Consider the following 16,460-nt stretch of genomic DNA (forward strand, 5'->3'; position numbering starts at 1 on the left):
GCCCCGCGGCTGCGGCCTCGGCCTGACGTTGCACGACGCTCCGCCCTCCGATTAGGTCAATTGGTCCTTCTCACTAAAGCCCGCCCCCGGCCCTATTCTATTGGTCTCCTACCTGGCCCCGCGGGGCTCGAGGACAGACTCCGCCCAGTCCCCGCTGCCCGAGTCCCCGCCTTTCTCACCCCAACCACCGAGTCCAGACACCCCCATAAAGTCCTCACAGCCTCACTGACATCTCATAGGAACCCTACAGAGACCTTCACAAACCCAGACACCCACGGACGTCCCCACAGATATCCGCAGACCGTACCCAGAGACTCTCAGAGTCTCACAAAGATCCCGCAAAAAACCACTCACAGAGATCCAGCAAAACCCCCTTAGCAGAAGTGAACCCTCTAGGTTTGTCTCCTCCGGATCAACGGAGCCCCCTTAGGAGACCTCACTCACCGAAGGGGTGACGAGACTGCTGTTGCCACGGAGACTACTAAACGTTCCGGTTGCCCTGGTGACGGATCCTCCACTCCCGGCCAGGGTTCCAGAGGCTTCAATCAAGCCTCTCCCTTATTCGGCCCCGGACCGCCTCGTCCCTTCCCCTCCCCCCTTCCTCCCGACCAGAACTCCTTCACGAATTTCTGCAGGTGTCCAAGTCCCTTCCCCAAGCTGTAACTTGCAGGCAAGGCCTCAGCAAACAGTGCCTGCTGCCAGGGCTAGTCCACAACCAAGCCTTCTCTCCCCCGGGGCAAACACTTCCCCGTCCCGCTTCAGACAAGATCCTAACCTTAAGGACTTGTAAGACAAAGCCTAGAGGTATGTAGTCTCTCAAATGGCCCCTCCTCCAAATCCACATCCCACTCCCTCCTTATACCTTTCTGTCCCTTCCCACCTCACTCCAGCCCCCTCCCATCCTCTGATTTTCATCTTTATCCTCTCCCTCCCCCACTTTTCTCCACTCAGTTCCCTCCTCCCCCTTTTTCCCTTTCGTCTCCTCCCATCCTGTGGTTCTTCACCCTCAGGCCCCCTTTCTCCTCTTGCTGAATGTCTGGCTATCTTCCTCTCCATCATCCTACTTCTCCCCCTACTTTCTGACACAAACTTTCTCTTTGGAAAGGCCTTAATGAGTTTAAGAAATGATAAATGTAGTATTTGGGGAGCATAGACCAAAGTAGAGAGCAGGAGAAGGTAAGGCTGGAATTACCTTAGGCAGTGCGGCAAATGATGACAGGCCTTGAATGTCAGGGCCAAGAAATTTGGACCTAACCCTTAGGCTGAGTCACTGGATTGTTTTTAGGCAAAGGAATGCCATTTCAGAAAGGTCTCACCTGGGTCATTAAGGAGGACTGCCACCCTTTGGACCTGGGCTTCCCAGGTGGCACTGGTGGTAAAGAACCCACTTGCTGATATAGGTAGACGTAGGAGACGTGGGTTCGATCCCTGGGTTGGGGAGATCCCCTGGAGGAGGGCGTGGCAACCCACTGCAGTATTCTTGTCTGAAGAACCCCATAGACAGAGGAGCCTGGCAGTCTGTAGGGTCACACAGAGTCAGACGTGACTGAAGTGACTTAGCATGCATGACCCCTTTTGGACATCCTTCCAAGATAAATTAGGCACAGCCCAGTCCCCACAGCATCCTGGGCTTACCCCAGCACAACACCAACTCATTTGTATTGTCATTTTGCTTAACTGGTCTCCTTTCCAGATTCTTTCAGCTGAGTCCAGTGCCTGAGTAAAAGTGTTAACATTAGGCTCTTTAAAAGCATAAGTTACATAAACCAACAAAAGAATGGACGAGTGGATTAATATGCTAGGGAAGGCAGCAGAGGAGCAAGGGTATTACATAATCCAGGTAGAAAATAATGAGAATTTGAACCAAATTGGAGGGAGAGGAGAGGAGAGAATGGACTTGTGGGATATTTCAGCTCAGTTCAGTTCAGTCGCTCAGTCATGTCCGACTCTTTGCAACCCCATGAATCACAGCACGCCAGGCCTCCCTGTCTATCACCAACTCCCGGAGTTTACTCAAACTCATGCCATATTTAGAAGATAGGAAATGTAGTCTTTGGTGCCCATTCTAAGATGTGGGCTGAGAGGAAAGGAGAAGACCACGATAATTCCCAGAGTTCAATTTTGATGACCTGTGGGACATCGACTTAGCAATGTCTAGCAGACAGTTGGGGTATGACTGTGAAGTTCAGGGTCTGAGCTGGAAATAAGGATTTAGGGGTCATCAACATACAACTGGAAGTAGCTGAAGCACTGAACATGAACGACATTACCAAGGGCAGGAAGGGGTCCTTAGACAAGACTAGACTGTGGTCATTGCATCCTTCTGCACTCTCTGGAGCAAACCGCCACTTTACCTTGGTCTTCCCAGTCTCTAGAACTTCACAGCCTGACTTCTATGGTCCTAAATTACACCCAGAACCCTGCTCTTGGACTAGCCAAGATGCTATGTTCAGGATCCCTTCTCTGTTACCATCTACTGATGGGATTCTGACTGCTTCAGACTTTCAGTATGCAGTTTGGGTCTAGGCACATGGGTGAAACTCCAAGCACCAAGCCCTGGCCCAGAGCTCATCTGGATTCCCCTGAGTGATATCTCAGGTGCACTAAAAACTTATATAAATTCCATAGCCCCCTGCGAGTCCTGACTCGGAGACCCTCTAATCCTGACCTAATGAAACATGTACTCTGTTCTACCACTAGATGGAAGCAGACAAGATCACAGAAGAGCCTCATACCGCCCTGGATGCAGAAGAGAGCCTTTCTTCGAAGGACCCCTCTCCTGAGGACACACAGGAGCCCCCCATCCCTGAAAGCCCCTTAGAGCCCACCCTCTCTGAAGCCCTGTTAGAGTCCCTTGCCTCTGAATCTCCTGTGTTGCCCTCCACTTCCCAGACCCCTATAGACATCCACACCTCTGAAACCCCTGTAGAGCCTTCCACCTCCACCGCCCCTTTAGAACACTCTGCCTCTGAGGTCCCTTTGGAGACCCTTACCCCTGAGACCCAGTTGGAAACCCACACCCCCAAGGTCCTAGATCAACCACTTGCTTTTCAGACTTCGTCACTAAGCCATGCCCCTGGGTATCCCTCTGATAATCCAAAGGAAGATTTCTCTGAGTCTTCCTCCAGCGAGGGCTCATGGGTAAAGAGGCCCATCCACACCTCTGAATTCGAAGGCTCTCCATCCCAGGTCCACCTGGACACATTTACAAAAGTGAAGGAAGAGGAAGAAGAGGGCGAGAGAGAGATGGATGCCACTACCAGTAACACTTATGCAGCTCAGCCTGTACACCAGCTGGGCAAGAAGAAGGGGAAGAAAGGAGTCAGCTGTAATTGCTCCTGCCCATTCCCCCTTTCTCAGCACCGTCTTTGACCTGCCTCAGGAGGAGGAGATTGGTTACTCTGTGACCTGGCCCCTTCTCTTAGGTTTGGGGCCTCCTCACTTCCCCTTAGTTACTCAGCCTTTCCCTCCCCAGGTTACACCATCCACCCAGTGGTCCCTGCTAAGCAGGCAGACCTGGTGGACGTGGCTAAGGCGATGCACAGAGAGAAGTTTGGTTCACAAGTGAATTATCTTTTCCAGTGGGAGAAGGATGCAGCCCTGAATGCCATCCAAACAGGTGAGCCCAGGCAGCCTTTCAGGAGCCTGTGACAGGCCCATGGCCATCCCTCTATCCAAGGGGATCTAGGAACCTGCTCCTTCAGTGGAGAGCCCTTGTGGAAAATGGCAATGCCACCTTCCTGGAATCTGGGATGGGTAGGCCAAAGTAGATGAGGGTGGATGCAGACAAAAAGTGAGGATATTCATATAAAGCCAGGCAGGAACAGGTGGCTGAACTAGGGCTCAAGTAGCCTGCACCAAACAGATCCTAAAGCAGAGATGGCCCAGGACCCTGGACAGTTTCCAGGTGACTTGTTGTTCTAACAAGGCAAAAGGCCTTAGTCCCCCTTGGTGGAAATGTATTAAAAGGCTGTAATGGGGACTTCCCTGGCAGTCCAGTGGTTAAGACTCTGCACTTCCACTGCAGGGGGCGCAGGTTTGACCCCTGACACTGATATGGGGGAACAAGGATCCCGCCACATGGTACAGCTAAAAAATTTTTTAAGACAAGGCTGTGATCCCTGCATGCCAGACCCATGATCACCTGGAAATCCAAAGCTCTGAGTCTCCTCACCAAAGCTCTGAGTCCCATCAACTCCAAGTCTCAGCCCAGAAGTAGTATTGTAGATGGTCCTGTTAACGGCATGCCGGGCTTCTCTATGTCTGTATATAAAGGGTGTGCATATGAACCATGTGAACACACACCATTCTGTGTGTGAGCATGTGCATCACTGAACTTCACATCTATAGGTTTTGGGTAAGAAGGCCACCTGACCTGTTATGAGGATTCTTGGATTTCTAGACTGAATTCAATAGGTATCACTGCCTTTGGAGGAAGGGGGTTTATACTTCACTTTCCCTAATGATGGGAATAGAGCTATGTTCTAACCATAAGAGATATTATCATGCAGATGAGACTGTGTGATCATGGAAATGAATGTGTTGTGCAGTAAAAATGGCATCCCCAATAATGTCTCCTCCCCAGTCCTTGTCCATTTATAACAGGAAGAGGGTGTGGAATCAAGGCAGAGTAGAAGGCCCTACTCTAGAATGCACAGCCCACTTTGCATTGTCCCACTTTAAGGGGATTATAGAGTCTGAGGTATAATTGCCATTCCTCCAGCTCAAACGTCAGTCTTCTTCATCTGAAAGATGAGCAATGACTCCAACAACAGTGCTTAAACTTGACTCTCCCAGGCCCTCAGGCCTTGATCTATGGGGCACTAACCCTTGTTCAACTCTGCACCTCACCTGTTCATGCACTGGATCCTGCTATTCTAAACACAGCTCAGAATTCCTCCAGTGGAATCCCGGCCTCCAGCCAACCCCATTGTGACTCAGTCTAAACTCTGCTCCCTTTCAACCAAGCTTCCCTGGTGTGATGGGGCACGAATACCACGGGCTGGCGGTATAAGTCAGAAGCATCAAAGCCAAAAGCCACATCTGGACAGGCTTCAGATCCTAAGAGACCATGGGTAAGACAGGAAAACCGAGTGTGACAGGCACAGAATTGTGGATTGTGATCTGGCCAGAGTCAAAGACCACAGGACACTTGGCTCTTTTTCATTCTCCTTATGGAACTTCAGGGCTTTACCTGGAATACTGGGTCTCTCTTCCCTCCTAAGGGTATTTGCTCAATCACTTATCCAGTCAAGCTTCTATGTTCTCTGAGCATCTATTTCGTACCAGGTCCTGTGTGAGGATACAAGACAGTGATGAAAAGACTGACGCTTCCTTAGAGGAACTCACAGTTGAAGGAGAATACAAGTGAACAGGTCCACCAGAATGCACTGTACTCTGACAAGAGTCATGGAAAGCAGGAGGAGGGACTCCTAGACAGAAGGGGAAGTCAGGGACAACTTTGTGATGGAGATGACAGTTCACTGGAGCTTTTGAATAGGATTAAGGGTCCTAGAGCTGAAGGCCCCACTCCTGGGGGGTGGGGGGGTGGGGGAACCCAGGATTGTTGACTTTAAGTTGGGATACTCTCAGCTCTCACAGAGGATGAGAAAAACCTGAGTGGGAAATGCTCTGGGTCTCCTCCCACATTTACTCAGCACCACCCTTGCCTGCTGGTAAGACTAACTGTGAAGCCAGACAGTTTCTCATCTCAAGGGCAGCAGCCTCTGAGGGATGCTCAGGGATACATCCTGGGCTCCTCTTCCTTCCCACGCCTCCTTTTTTAGCCTCACAAGCCTCTGTTTCTGCTCTTCACCCCACTCATGACTTCTGGCCTCCTGTTTTCTCCTGAACCTTGGAGAACCAGAGGCAGCCCTTCTCAAGTTCACAGAGGGCGTTCGTTCAGTAACCTCAGGAATGTGGAAGGGACGTATGATGGTGCCAGCCTGCAGAAGTGAGGGAAGCCCGCCTCCTTGTGGCACTGGGCGGCCCCACCTCCTCCTCTTCAGGTCCTTTCAACACCACGCTCCTTAGGAGCCAATCCCCACCACCTGCTCTGCACCTGGCCCGTCATCTTCCTTTTCTCTCGCCTTAGACACTTCAAGGAAACCAAGCAAAGGTGGGCTCTAGCGTTGGGAGGGGAGGAGATGAGAATCCCACAGTCACAGAGAACACAGCTAGATACATGGGCATCATCACACAGAAGCTCACTTATAATAATCTTCCTGCTCAGAAATGAAGGCTGTCTGCAGTCACAGGCCGACACAGGTGGAGTGGATCCTCGGGTGGGACGGGCTCTGAAGACACTCGTGGGCTGATGAGCAAACCTTGAAAAAAAAGTCTAAAGGGGCAGGGAGGAGGATGTGTGGGTGGTGACACAGACACATCGGGGGAGAGATAAGAACAATTTGGGAGGAGCTTAGGCTATTTTTCCCTGTTACTTTCCCTTAGTACTCAATCCCTCCATACCCAGGTCTCTATATTGGCTGGCGCTGCCCCCATTATCTATGGGACTGTTTCCGGATTGGGGATGAGTCCAAGTGCTTTTGTGGACACTTGCTGAGAGAGCACCAGATCATCTCAGGTGTGGAGGGTAACTGTCTTCTGTCCTGTGTTGAGCTGTGTGAGAGCATGTGTGTGTGTGTTGGTTTGGGGAGAGGTTGACATGGGAAGGCCAGGCCCTGTCAGCTGCTGGTCTAACCCTCTTCACAGACATATCTGTGCCCTGCAACGTGGGCCAGTGCCACTGCCTCATGTTCTGCTTCATCCCGTCACGCCCAGAGGAGGTGGGTGAGTTCTGGCTCAAGAGACGGGCCACTTTTGACCCCAAGGCTTGGAGGGCCCAATGTCGCTGCAAACACAGCCATGAAGACCACACAGCTACTGGGTCCCATTCCTGCAGGGTCAAAGGTATCTTCTCCAGTGAGCGGAGTGCAGGGGTGGGCATGGGTTGGGATAGACTGCACGTGGTTTGGGGATGCAGGTGGGGAGTGGGGAGGAGAGACTTGGGCATGCAATTGGTGAGGAGGATGTGAGGATGTGGGCAGCCCCTGGGGAAGCCCCAGTTCCCTGCACTCTCCCTGGCTGCCCCCTTGCCTTAGGCTGTTGCTGCAGCTGCTTTGAGTCTAATTTCCTCTGTGCGGCCTGTGACCGGCGCTGGGAGGAACACGAGACGTTCTTTGAGACTGAGGAGACCCGGCGGCGAGGAGGGAGGCCACATGGTGAGAGACACCTAGGATCAGGGCCCACTCAAGGGTCTGTAATCAGCCAAGCTGAAGGCACTCCTGCCCTCTGCCATCCCACCCAGGACTACTTTGCCCCTCCTTCCTGCACCCCACACTTGCACTGACTTATACCCCCAGGAGCAGACTATGTGCCTTTTGCAGAGATGCCTACCCTCCGAGAAGCTGTCATCAACAACTCTGACTTCGAGGCCCTCCAGAAGCAGGGGCTTTCTGGCCATCCCAGCTCTCACCCTAGTCCCCCAGGGCTCCCTAGCCCACGCGACGTCCAGCCTAGCCCTCCATCTAAGCCCCGTAGCTGACCTTTTCACCTCTGCTCTTCCCTCCTCCAGGGACAGACACTGTCAACACCTGGCGCAGGCCTCTGTGAGCCTGGCCCAGATCAGCAATAAAGAGAAAACCACTGGAATCTGACTGACTCTGTATGAGGCAGATAGAGCCCAGCCTGGGGCAGACACCCTAGGACCTTGGAGTTAGCACCTCCAGGGGAGCAAGAGAGAGCTCCAGGCAGGAGACAAGGTAGATCTAACCATCTGCCTCCACCACACCTACATTCAAAAGGCTATTTCTGGCATCAGGAAGAGAGAATGGCTTCAAGGAAGCCAAGGAGGGAGGGATTTCAAGGAGCAGTGATGTCAGATATAGCTGGGGGCTCCAGGAAGATAAATACTGAAAATGTCCATTGGATCTGCAATTAGAAAGTCTGGTGACTTCAGAAAGTGCAGTTTCAGTGGTGCAGTGGAGAGAGGAACCAAACAACAGTAAGTGTGAAGGAATTTCTGTAAGAAGCTTAGATGAAAAGAGCAGGGAAGAAGTCAGACAATATCTACAGGGGGGATGTGGAATCAAGGAAGCAATTTTTAGTTAGGAAAAAAGCATTTTTTGTAGTTAGGAGAGACCAGTAGAGAAAAAGACCTTGAAGGATACAATAGAAAAAGAGAGATGCCTAGGGAAGCCAGATCCCAAAGACAGAAGGAGAGGATGAGGTAAAGGCAGAGGTGAAGGGATTCAGTCTGGACAGGAGAAACACCACTTCCTGGGACCAGGAAGAAGGAAGAAAGGATGGGGCCCTCACTGAGTTGCAGGGAGTAGAATTCTGTGGAAGTTCCCCTGTGAACATAGGAGACAAGGTCAGTTTCTGGTGGGGGAGGAAAGGGATAAGGGGGGGGCAGTAGAAGACAGGAAGAGGGATAAAGGCTTGGGAAGGTTAATGAAGGGAACTGGAGAAAATCTGATGGGTGGGTAACTGAGGATTCAGGTATAGTTGGAAACTGGAACCAAGTCAGAGAAGCAGAGAAGCAAAATATTTAGATTAATGGTGGTGATGGGAAAAGTGTCAGGGAGGAAGAAAAAAAGCCAAAAGAAGGCTTGAGGATGTGGAGGGAGCTGACCACACAAATAAGAAAAAAAAGTAAAGCCAGGATGCAATCAACAGATTTTTTTTAAAAAGGAACAGAAGTCTCTAATGAGGCCCAGTAGCAGATGCAGTGGTAGGGATCAAAGTACAGGAGACAGTGGCCAGAACCCACAGAGTGCTGCAGCTTTCAGAGAGCAGCTACAAGTGATCACAAGAGCCTGAAGCAGAGAATCCGGGGGCCAGGGGCCAAGAAAGGGTGAGTGCGTGGGAGAGACTAGGAAGCCCATACATGATTCTAATGGAGAATAGCAGATTCTCACAGTAATGGGCTCTATGATTTTAGGCAAGTCACTTTCCCTCTCAGAGCCTCTGTTTCTGGGTCTATAAAATAGGATAACCTATGTGCCACCTGTGGCTTTTAAGAACCCAAAGAAATAACCAGTTTCAAAGTGTTTTGTACTCATGTTACCAGTCCTGGCTGGTTTCCTCTTCCTACATCCCAGCACCTCTGATCTCCTGCCGGTCTCCACAGGCACACAGACTACTGCAGCCTCCAGGGCACAGAAAAGGCCAATGTACATTCCCACATTTAGCGGGGTCATCTATTCTTCCAAGGAAAGGAATGCAACTCTGACTGCTAGAACTCCTGGGGGCAATCGCAGGGTCTTCTGCCTTCGGAAGGAGAAAAGACTCTCTAATATGGCTATTCAAAAGAAATCATTACTATCTCCAGAAGTAGAATTTATTACTAGTTATTATGGAATTAGCACCATGATGACCATTAACTAAAACCAATTCAACTAGCAGTCAACAATAAAAGAATGGTTACTGTGATAAACTCATTTAAAGAAGTATTAATATTATGCAGCCATTACAAAGTATTTATATAGACTACGTAATACTATGGGAAATTGTGAAAAGGGGAATAAGAATGTAATATGTAATACATATGTATTATATATCATGGAAAAGGAAATGAAAGAAAACACCAAATGTTATCCATTCCACAAATAACTCAGGCCATCCGCTTTAAAACAAAAGACACAGTGGTGACTTTTGCCCTGTATTAAACATCAGACTAAAACTTACTTGGTTTGAGTATATTATATTAGCATTTTGTGATCCCATGTTTCTGATGTCAAAAAATATATATTCCAGCAGAACAAAATATACTTCTAACCTAGCCCTGAGGCAATTCCCCTCGTCCTTCGAACACGCCTGACTCACTGAAAATGCCAGGCACTGAGCGAACCGTATCACATACTTATTCTGAACAGGAAAGGACATTGGACACATATTCCTTTGCTTATTAGTCGTGCAACAAAGACAGGACATTCCGGCCCCGCCCGTTAAAAAAAAAGAAAGCAAAATGCAAAACCGCTCTGAAAACAAACTGCAGAACCTTTAGTCTTGAAGTGAACAAGCACATAAACTAAGGAGGAATTGCCCTCAGACGAATAAGTTAACATTTTTGAGGGAGGTGGGGGGGGGGTTCAGGATGGGGAACACATGTAAATCCATGGCTGATTCATGTCACTGTATGGCAAAAACCACTACAATATTGTAAAGTAATTAGCCTCCAACTAATAAAAATAAAGGAAAAAAAAATTTTTTTTTAATCTTTGAAATGGTCAAGGGGCTGAAACTGTTTGTGGAGGAAATACGGGGTAATTATCCCACCAGTTAAAAAAAGACCACGTCCCTATTCACCTTCAGCCCTATTCGCCAGGCGTCCCCCACCCGCTTCTTTCCCGGGTATTCCGGGGGTCTGGAACTTCCGGACTAGTGTCCTGGAGCCAATAAGCACCGAGTGGCCACCTCTCCAAACCCCGCCCTCCTACTGGCCAATGAGCTTCTGAGCGGCAGGTGACGGAGCACCGCCCCCTTCCTCTCAGCCCACCAATAGGGGCCCGACCCGAATAGGCAGTGTCAATACGGTAAAAGCCCCACTACCCGGGAGCCGCAACCTAAAATGGGCCGACTTTGTGTTGAGAGCCAATTGGAGGCAAATCCAACCTCCAGGTGTCTCAGTCCTTCCAATAGAGTGAGAAACTATCTCACAGCGAAAACTAGTGAAGGGACCCAATGGTAAAGGAACTTTCACTCTGACTAGAGGACGACGCCAATGGAGTAAAAAATTCACCCTCGAGTTGGCACAAGAAGCCAATGGGAGGAAAAGATCCCGCGTCGACCGTGGCGGCGGAGCCAGTGGAGTGCGCCCAGGAACGCTACCCAATGGGATGACGGAGTTCCCTTCCGGCCTCGGCCGCAGCCAATGGCAGTGCTCGCCGGCTCCCCGCGCCCCACCTCAGCAGGCAGCAGAGCCAGAGTGCTCGGCCAGGTGGGAGGTTCCCGCGGCCGAGGGAAAGATGGCAGCGGCCGTGGTGCTGGCCGCCGGGCTCTGCGTGGCGCGTCGGGCGGTGGCTGTGGCAGGGCCTCGGGGGGTGCAGGTGAGAGGTGGCTGTGGGGCGAGGAAGGGGTCCTGCGAGCTCTGACCCCCTCCAGGGCCGGGGACTGCATTCCTCCTCGGCTCCCCCCGGCTTGCGCAGCCCTAAGGCCTCGCGGGACCGCAGCCTGAGTGCCCGGCGGGGTACGTTGCCTCTCCCGAAGCGCAGGCTCCAGGGCGCTGCGCTGAGGTCGGACTGATGGTCGCGGTGGCCTCTCAAAACCTCGCCGCGGGGGAAACGAGCCGGCGATGGCCCTGACCCCGAGGTCGACACAAGGTCACTGCACCGTGTGCTGCCCTCTCCCAGCCAACCGAAGGCCTACACCCCGCGGCTCTTCAGTGCTCCCTGCAGAATTAGAGGGAGCCATTTGTTTTTTCTCCTGGGAGCCATTCTTCTCCCCATTTACTAGAACGATTCAAGGAGTCAGATGCACCTCGTCCCTTTCTCCCACACTGTGACACCGCTGACTTCAGCCTTCTCTCAGCCCCTGGGAACCTGGGACTTACCCTCAGTTCCCTGGGGCTGGGGTTGTGTGCACTTAACTCCTCTCTCCACTGACTTAGGAAGACTGGAGGCAAAATTCACAGTAAGAGGTCAGGTGTGACACCCAGACGCCCTTGTGTCAAACAGGGCAGTTGTATTAAACCTAAGTAAAACAGGTAACACAGCATAAAGATCAGACAAAAAGTAATGGAAGTGGAAACTTATTACAAAGAGATCCAAAGTAGTCTTAAGAGATGATACAAATCACCCCCTTTATATCTGACGCTGAGAGAAGGGATTTAGCTAAGGTAATTCAATAGTCCAGGGGGTCGCAAAGAGTCGAACAGGACTGAGTGACTAAACACACACTACTAAACAAAAAAAAAAGCAGTAAAATAGGAACCAGGACGTAAGCCTCCGGGGTTCTCACTCTGCACCCTTTTCCCTGAACTGGGATAGATTTCCTTAGTGCTTCAGGAGTAGCACTCAGTCACACTGCTGAGTCCTGCCCTGTCACACTGCCTGTTATCTAACCGGGCCCAGCACTATCTGGACCTGCTCCCTGCTGCTGATACTCTGAAAGCGAGGAATTCTCCCTTTGAGTGGGAACCACTAATGGGTTCTTAGAAGGGTGAAGTTAATGGCTGTCAGTCCAGCCTCTGCCAGCCCCACCTAAGGACACGAGAGGTATTGCCAACTTCCTCCTTTGGGTGTGTCTGACCCACCTGCAGGTCCGAGGAGCTGCAGGTGTGACTGATGGGAATGAAGTTGCCAAGGCCCAGCAGGCAGCTCCTGGGGGGGCAGCCCCAACCATCTTCTCCCGGATCCTGGATCGGAGCCTCCCAGCTGACATCCTGTATGAGGACCAGCAGGTGCGGTGCCCTTAGGACCCACTCCCTAGAAATTTCATCAATACCACCCAGCCTGTGGAAGTAACATGGTGGCCTCTGGCCTGTCACTGCTCCCAGTGTCTCGTATTCCGGGATGTGGCCCCTCAGGCTCCTGTGCACTTTCTGGTCATTCCTAAGAAGCCCATTCCTCGGATTAGCCAGGCTGAAGAGGAAGACCAACAGGTGGGAAGGACAGGGCCAGGGTTTGGCTGGGGGAGCCCTGTATTCCTCTAGAAATTTTGCTCCCTGTAAATGAAGCAACCTGTCTCCCTCCCCTTTCGCTGTAGCTTCTCGGACACCTTCTCCTTGTGGCCAAGAAAACAGCAAAGGCTGAGGGGCTGGGTGATGGATACCGACTTGGTGAGTGATGTTTGGCCCCTGAGCCCCTCTCTCGACGCTGAATTCTCATACCTGCCCCTCCCTGTGACCATTCTTTGACCTTCCCATGATCCTCACCCCCTAACCCAAAACTCCCATTTCAGTGATCAACGATGGCAAGCTGGGTGCACAGTCTGTGTACCACCTACACATTCACGTACTTGGGGGCCGACAGCTCCAGTGGCCTCCAGGTTGAACCTACCAAATGACCAGGGACCCCAGACCTGGATGTTTGGATGGGATGGGGAAAAATAGCACCCTGTGATGCTAATAAACTCGCTCTCTGTCAATTCTGGATCCTTGTCTTAAATATAAGAAGATTTATACTACAAATAGGAAAGAAAACTGAGTCAAGACTATGATCCCCCTTGACTATGGTCTGAGACACTTAAGGAAGCCCATTCTGTAAAGGAGCATTTTCCTATGTATCTGTGAGCTCAAGACTCGTGGTCTACCTGGGTCAGGCTTCTAGAAAAGTAGTGGTAGGAATACGCCTGAATGAATAGAAAGAGATTGAATCCCAAGACTTGCTCAATTCACATGCCAAGCCACATTCTAAGGGGGGCTCTGTAAGGAGGATCGTCCATGTGAGAACCTTTTACTGGAAGAGAAATAATCACACCAAAAAAAAAAGTGGCAATCCTTTGGCTAATCCCCATGTCTCACCATTTTGTTTTTGAGCTACTGTCTGATGTCTCTTCATCCTTAAAAGCTTTGAAAAAATGCCCCTGCATAAACACACGAAGCAGGCTTTTGACTGATACCATAGCCCTGTGCCTGTTATAAAACACAAAGAACCACCTTGCTGCTCCTGCTAAGTCGCTTCAGTCATGTCCGACTCTGTGCGACCCCATAAACAGTAGCCCACCAGGCTCCCCCGTCCCTGGGATTCTCCAGGCAAGAACACTGGAGTGGTTTGCCATTTCCTTCTCCACTGCATGAAAGTGAAAGTGAAGTCGCTCAGTCGTGTCCGATTCTTAGCGACCCCATGGACTGCAGCCTACCAGGCTGCTCCGTCCATAGGATTTTCCAGGCAAGAGTACTGGAGTGGGTTGCCATTGCTTTCTCCGAAAGAACCACCTTAGAAAACCTTTAAAAGGTCTGCTTAGGTACGGAAGCCAGCGGAACTTTAAGAGCCGGGCTGACGCGGAAGGGAATCCGGACGGAAGGCAGCCCTTCCAAACCACAGCGGGTTTAAGACTTCCGCCCCGCAGAGCACTTGCCAGCACTCTCACCCTCCACGTCCGCCCAGCTCTAGTTCTGCGCAGTCTCCTGGCAAGATTTGCCGTCTCTATGGCAACCCGGTAGCTGGCGTCGGAAGATGGAGACCTCTGAGTCTACTGACAGATCACAGTCGCGGTGAGAGCCACAGCTCTGGCTGCGGGTGGAAGGGGACAAGGAAAGTTAACAGACTTTGCTGCGCTTCTGACAGCTTTGCCGCTTTCACTTTTTTTTTTTTTCCTAGATCTTTAGACTTACAGCCCAGCTCGGACGGACTAGGGTCCAGTTCCGATCCCTTTTCTTGGGATGGCCGTCATAGATCGGCCCTGGTAGCTGCATCCGCCGCGGCTTCAGCAGCTGCTACAGCCGCCTCCACTGCCAGAGCAGCTGCATTATCGACCAAGAGCCCAGCCCCCTACTCTCATGGGAACCTGCTCACGGAGCCCTCCTCTGACAGTCAGGCAGAGCGCTACACTGCGCCCAGATTTACCTACAAGAAAAGCCATGGGAGACTCGGTTTTCAGCCTGTCGGTGTTTCCCGTATTGCTGGGAATCCCTATACTACAAATGACCTAAGCTCTAGCCGTGGCCCTATTCCTGGCTCCAGTTCTGGCCCTGTTCCTGGCTCCAGCTCTGGCCCTGTTCCTGGCTCCAGCTCTAGCCCTGGTCCTGACTCCAGCTCTGACCCTGGACCTAGCTCCAGTTCTGGTCCTGGTGGTACCCCTGGTGGTGGCTCTGGTCAGGGTCCTGGTGGTGGTTCTGGTCAAGGCACTGATCTTGGTCCTGCTGTTGATTCCAGGCATAGCCCAGGCCATGGCCATGGCCCTGGGTTCAACTTCTCTGCTCCTGTAGGCTTCAGAAACCCCAGGGGAGATCTTATCCCTAATTATACCGGCTGCAAACACCACTGTCACTGGGAGCCGCAGAAACAATCCTGGAAATTTTTGAAAGTCTCAGAACCTGGTGCCCGAGGGCTGTGGAAGCCCCCCGAAGTTGAAGGGAAGAGTACGGTTCTCAGTGAAACACTGCCACGGGGCCAGTGCCTTCTCTACAACTGGGAGGAGGAGGTATTAAGGTTTGACCTGCTCCCTTTTCTTGAAGGCTGCCCCCAGTTGATGGGGGTGGGTACAAGGAAGGATATCACTGTCACTCAACTTGGGGCCTACAGAGAGCCACCAACTACCTGGATCAAGTCCCAGTCATGCAGGATGGCTCTGAGAGTTTCTTTTTCCGACACGGACACCGAGGACTGCTGACCCTGCAACCACAGTCACCTATGTGCTCCTGTACCACCCAGAAAGACTCATACCAGCCCCCAACAAGCCACTCTCAGCCAATCCGAGGTATGAAACATGAGAGAATGGGCAAGAATGAGTCCAGTAGAGAAAAAAAGAGAGGAATATCAGGTGGGCCTATGGTTGTCCAAGGGGTATAAGGACAAAACCCAATTTTTCCTCATTTCCCCAACTTTGTTTCTTCTGGGCCTGTTTCTTAAGCAGCCTCCTCTATTCTGTCCATTCCCTGACCTCCCCCAGGGAAGCGTGAAGCCATACTGGAGATGCTCTTGCGCCAACAAATCTGGTGAGAGGCTGGGTGAAGGGAAATGGGGAGGGGGAGGACAGAAGTCAGGGGAGAATGCCCTTGACACTCCCCAGGCCTGTGTAGTAAAGAGGTGCAGGCAGAGCAGGAACCCACAAGGAAGGAGCCTGAGGTCGAGTCTGTGACACACCACGACTACAAAAAGGAGCTGGTGCAGGTGGGGCCTCCTGCCCCTACAAAGGTAAGAGCGCGGGCACCCCCGCCCCCCACCCGTGCACAGCCGGGCCCTGACAGGCTGTGGGAAAGCAGCCAGCCCCGACGCTGAAGAGTTAGCTCTTCAGGCCCAGAGTCATGCGGTATTTCCCTCACAGCTCCACGACTACCGTACAGAGCAGCCTGAAACCTTCTGGCTAGAGAGGGCACCACAGCTTCCGGTGTGTGAGGGTGACCGGGTGCTGGGTGCTGGTGAGAGGAGGGGAGGTGGCTGTTCTGCCCCGGCGTGGTGCAGAGCGGGCCCAGTCCTCATTCTGGCACCCCTCCAGGGTGTCAGTAACATCAGGACCCTAGACACGCCATTCCGGAAGAACTGCAGTTTCTCAACGCCCGTGCCTCTGTCGCTGGGGCAGCCATTGCCCTTTGAACCTGAGAGTTATTCCCACCAGGGAGAAATATCTTCCCTTGCCTGTCAGGGAGGGGGGAAGGGTGGTGGAGGGGGTTGAACTACTCCTGTCTAAGGGCTGAGGAGGCAGGTAGCTGTGGAACATGGAATCTCCTTCTCTCTGTGCTGGAGAGGTGGGGAGGAAGTGAATTTGGTCTGTACTTAGTGACAGGGTTTTACATAAAAAGTGTTCTCTCTCATCCTGAGACTGCTGATTCAGTGATTCTGTGAGTTACTGTGTCCATA

The 16,460-nt window shown here is 51.7% G+C and overlaps 3 protein-coding genes across 7 annotated transcripts; all 3 read left to right on the forward strand.

The window, feature by feature from the left end:
• The first annotated feature begins 14 nt into the window (after positions 1-14).
• On the forward strand, positions 15-7,650 carry FAM221B (family with sequence similarity 221 member B). 4 transcript variants are annotated; one of them, XM_070480278.1, is made up of 8 exons: positions 15-804; positions 2,701-3,328; positions 3,476-3,619; positions 6,095-6,118; positions 6,473-6,583; positions 6,712-6,909; positions 7,101-7,220; positions 7,362-7,650. In XM_070480278.1, the coding sequence occupies exons 2-8, from the start codon at positions 2,701-2,703 to the stop codon at positions 7,541-7,543; spliced, it is 1,407 nt and encodes a 468-aa protein (XP_070336379.1). In that variant the 5' UTR covers positions 15-804; the 3' UTR covers positions 7,544-7,650. The 4 variants fall into 4 exon arrangements, with proteins under 4 accessions (XP_070336379.1, XP_070336381.1, XP_070336380.1 ...); XM_070480280.1 differs by having other exon boundaries at positions 7,574-7,650; XM_070480279.1 differs by lacking the exon at positions 6,095-6,118.
• A 3,282-nt stretch (positions 7,651-10,932) lies between these two features.
• HINT2 (histidine triad nucleotide binding protein 2) lies at positions 10,933-13,086 on the forward strand. The gene is made up of 5 exons (XM_020880406.2): positions 10,933-11,048; positions 12,260-12,400; positions 12,497-12,601; positions 12,706-12,778; positions 12,901-13,086. Exons 1-5 carry the CDS (start codon positions 10,968-10,970, stop codon positions 12,990-12,992), a joined length of 492 nt encoding a protein of 163 aa, XP_020736065.1. The 5' UTR covers positions 10,933-10,967; the 3' UTR covers positions 12,993-13,086.
• An 89-nt stretch (positions 13,087-13,175) lies between these two features.
• SPAG8 (sperm associated antigen 8) lies at positions 13,176-16,414 on the forward strand. 2 transcript variants are annotated; one of them, XM_020880400.2, is made up of 7 exons: positions 13,176-14,155; positions 14,262-15,084; positions 15,186-15,360; positions 15,553-15,598; positions 15,683-15,797; positions 15,928-15,990; positions 16,099-16,414. In XM_020880400.2, the coding sequence occupies exons 1-7, from the start codon at positions 14,118-14,120 to the stop codon at positions 16,273-16,275; spliced, it is 1,437 nt and encodes a 478-aa protein (XP_020736059.1). In that variant the 5' UTR covers positions 13,176-14,117; the 3' UTR covers positions 16,276-16,414. The 2 variants fall into 2 exon arrangements, with proteins under 2 accessions (XP_020736059.1, XP_070336387.1); XM_070480286.1 differs by having other exon boundaries at positions 15,928-16,414.
• Positions 16,415-16,460: the final 46 nt, after the last annotated feature.

Source organism: Odocoileus virginianus, chromosome 18, assembly GCF_023699985.2.
Source record: "Odocoileus virginianus isolate 20LAN1187 ecotype Illinois chromosome 18, Ovbor_1.2, whole genome shotgun sequence".
Taxonomy (NCBI): Eukaryota; Metazoa; Chordata; class Mammalia; order Artiodactyla; family Cervidae; genus Odocoileus; species Odocoileus virginianus.

Excerpts from the sequence above, each read along its gene's own strand:
- HINT2 (XM_020880406.2), top strand. The coding sequence starts at position 10,968 with ATGGCAGCGGCCGTGGTGCTGGCCGCCGGGCTCTGCGTGGCGCGTCGG. Across the intron at positions 12,401-12,496 it reads TCCTGTATGAGGACCAGCAG|TGTCTCGTATTCCGGGATGT; the intron begins GTGCGGTGCCCT and ends CACTGCTCCCAG. Across the intron at positions 12,602-12,705 it reads CTGAAGAGGAAGACCAACAG|CTTCTCGGACACCTTCTCCT; the intron begins GTGGGAAGGACA and ends CTTTCGCTGTAG.
- SPAG8 (XM_070480286.1), top strand. The coding sequence starts at position 14,118 with ATGGAGACCTCTGAGTCTACTGACAGATCACAGTCGCG. Across the intron at positions 14,156-14,261 it reads ACTGACAGATCACAGTCGCG|ATCTTTAGACTTACAGCCCA; the intron begins GTGAGAGCCACA and ends TTTTTTTCCTAG. Across the intron at positions 15,798-15,927 it reads GGCCTCCTGCCCCTACAAAG|CTCCACGACTACCGTACAGA; the intron begins GTAAGAGCGCGG and ends TTTCCCTCACAG.
- FAM221B (XM_070480278.1), top strand. The coding sequence starts at position 2,701 with ATGGAAGCAGACAAGATCACAGAAGAGCCTCATACCGCCCTGGATGCA. Across the intron at positions 3,329-3,475 it reads GGGGAAGAAAGGAGTCAGCT|GTTACACCATCCACCCAGTG; the intron begins GTAATTGCTCCT and ends TTCCCTCCCCAG. Across the intron at positions 7,221-7,361 it reads GCGAGGAGGGAGGCCACATG|GAGCAGACTATGTGCCTTTT; the intron begins GTGAGAGACACC and ends TTATACCCCCAG.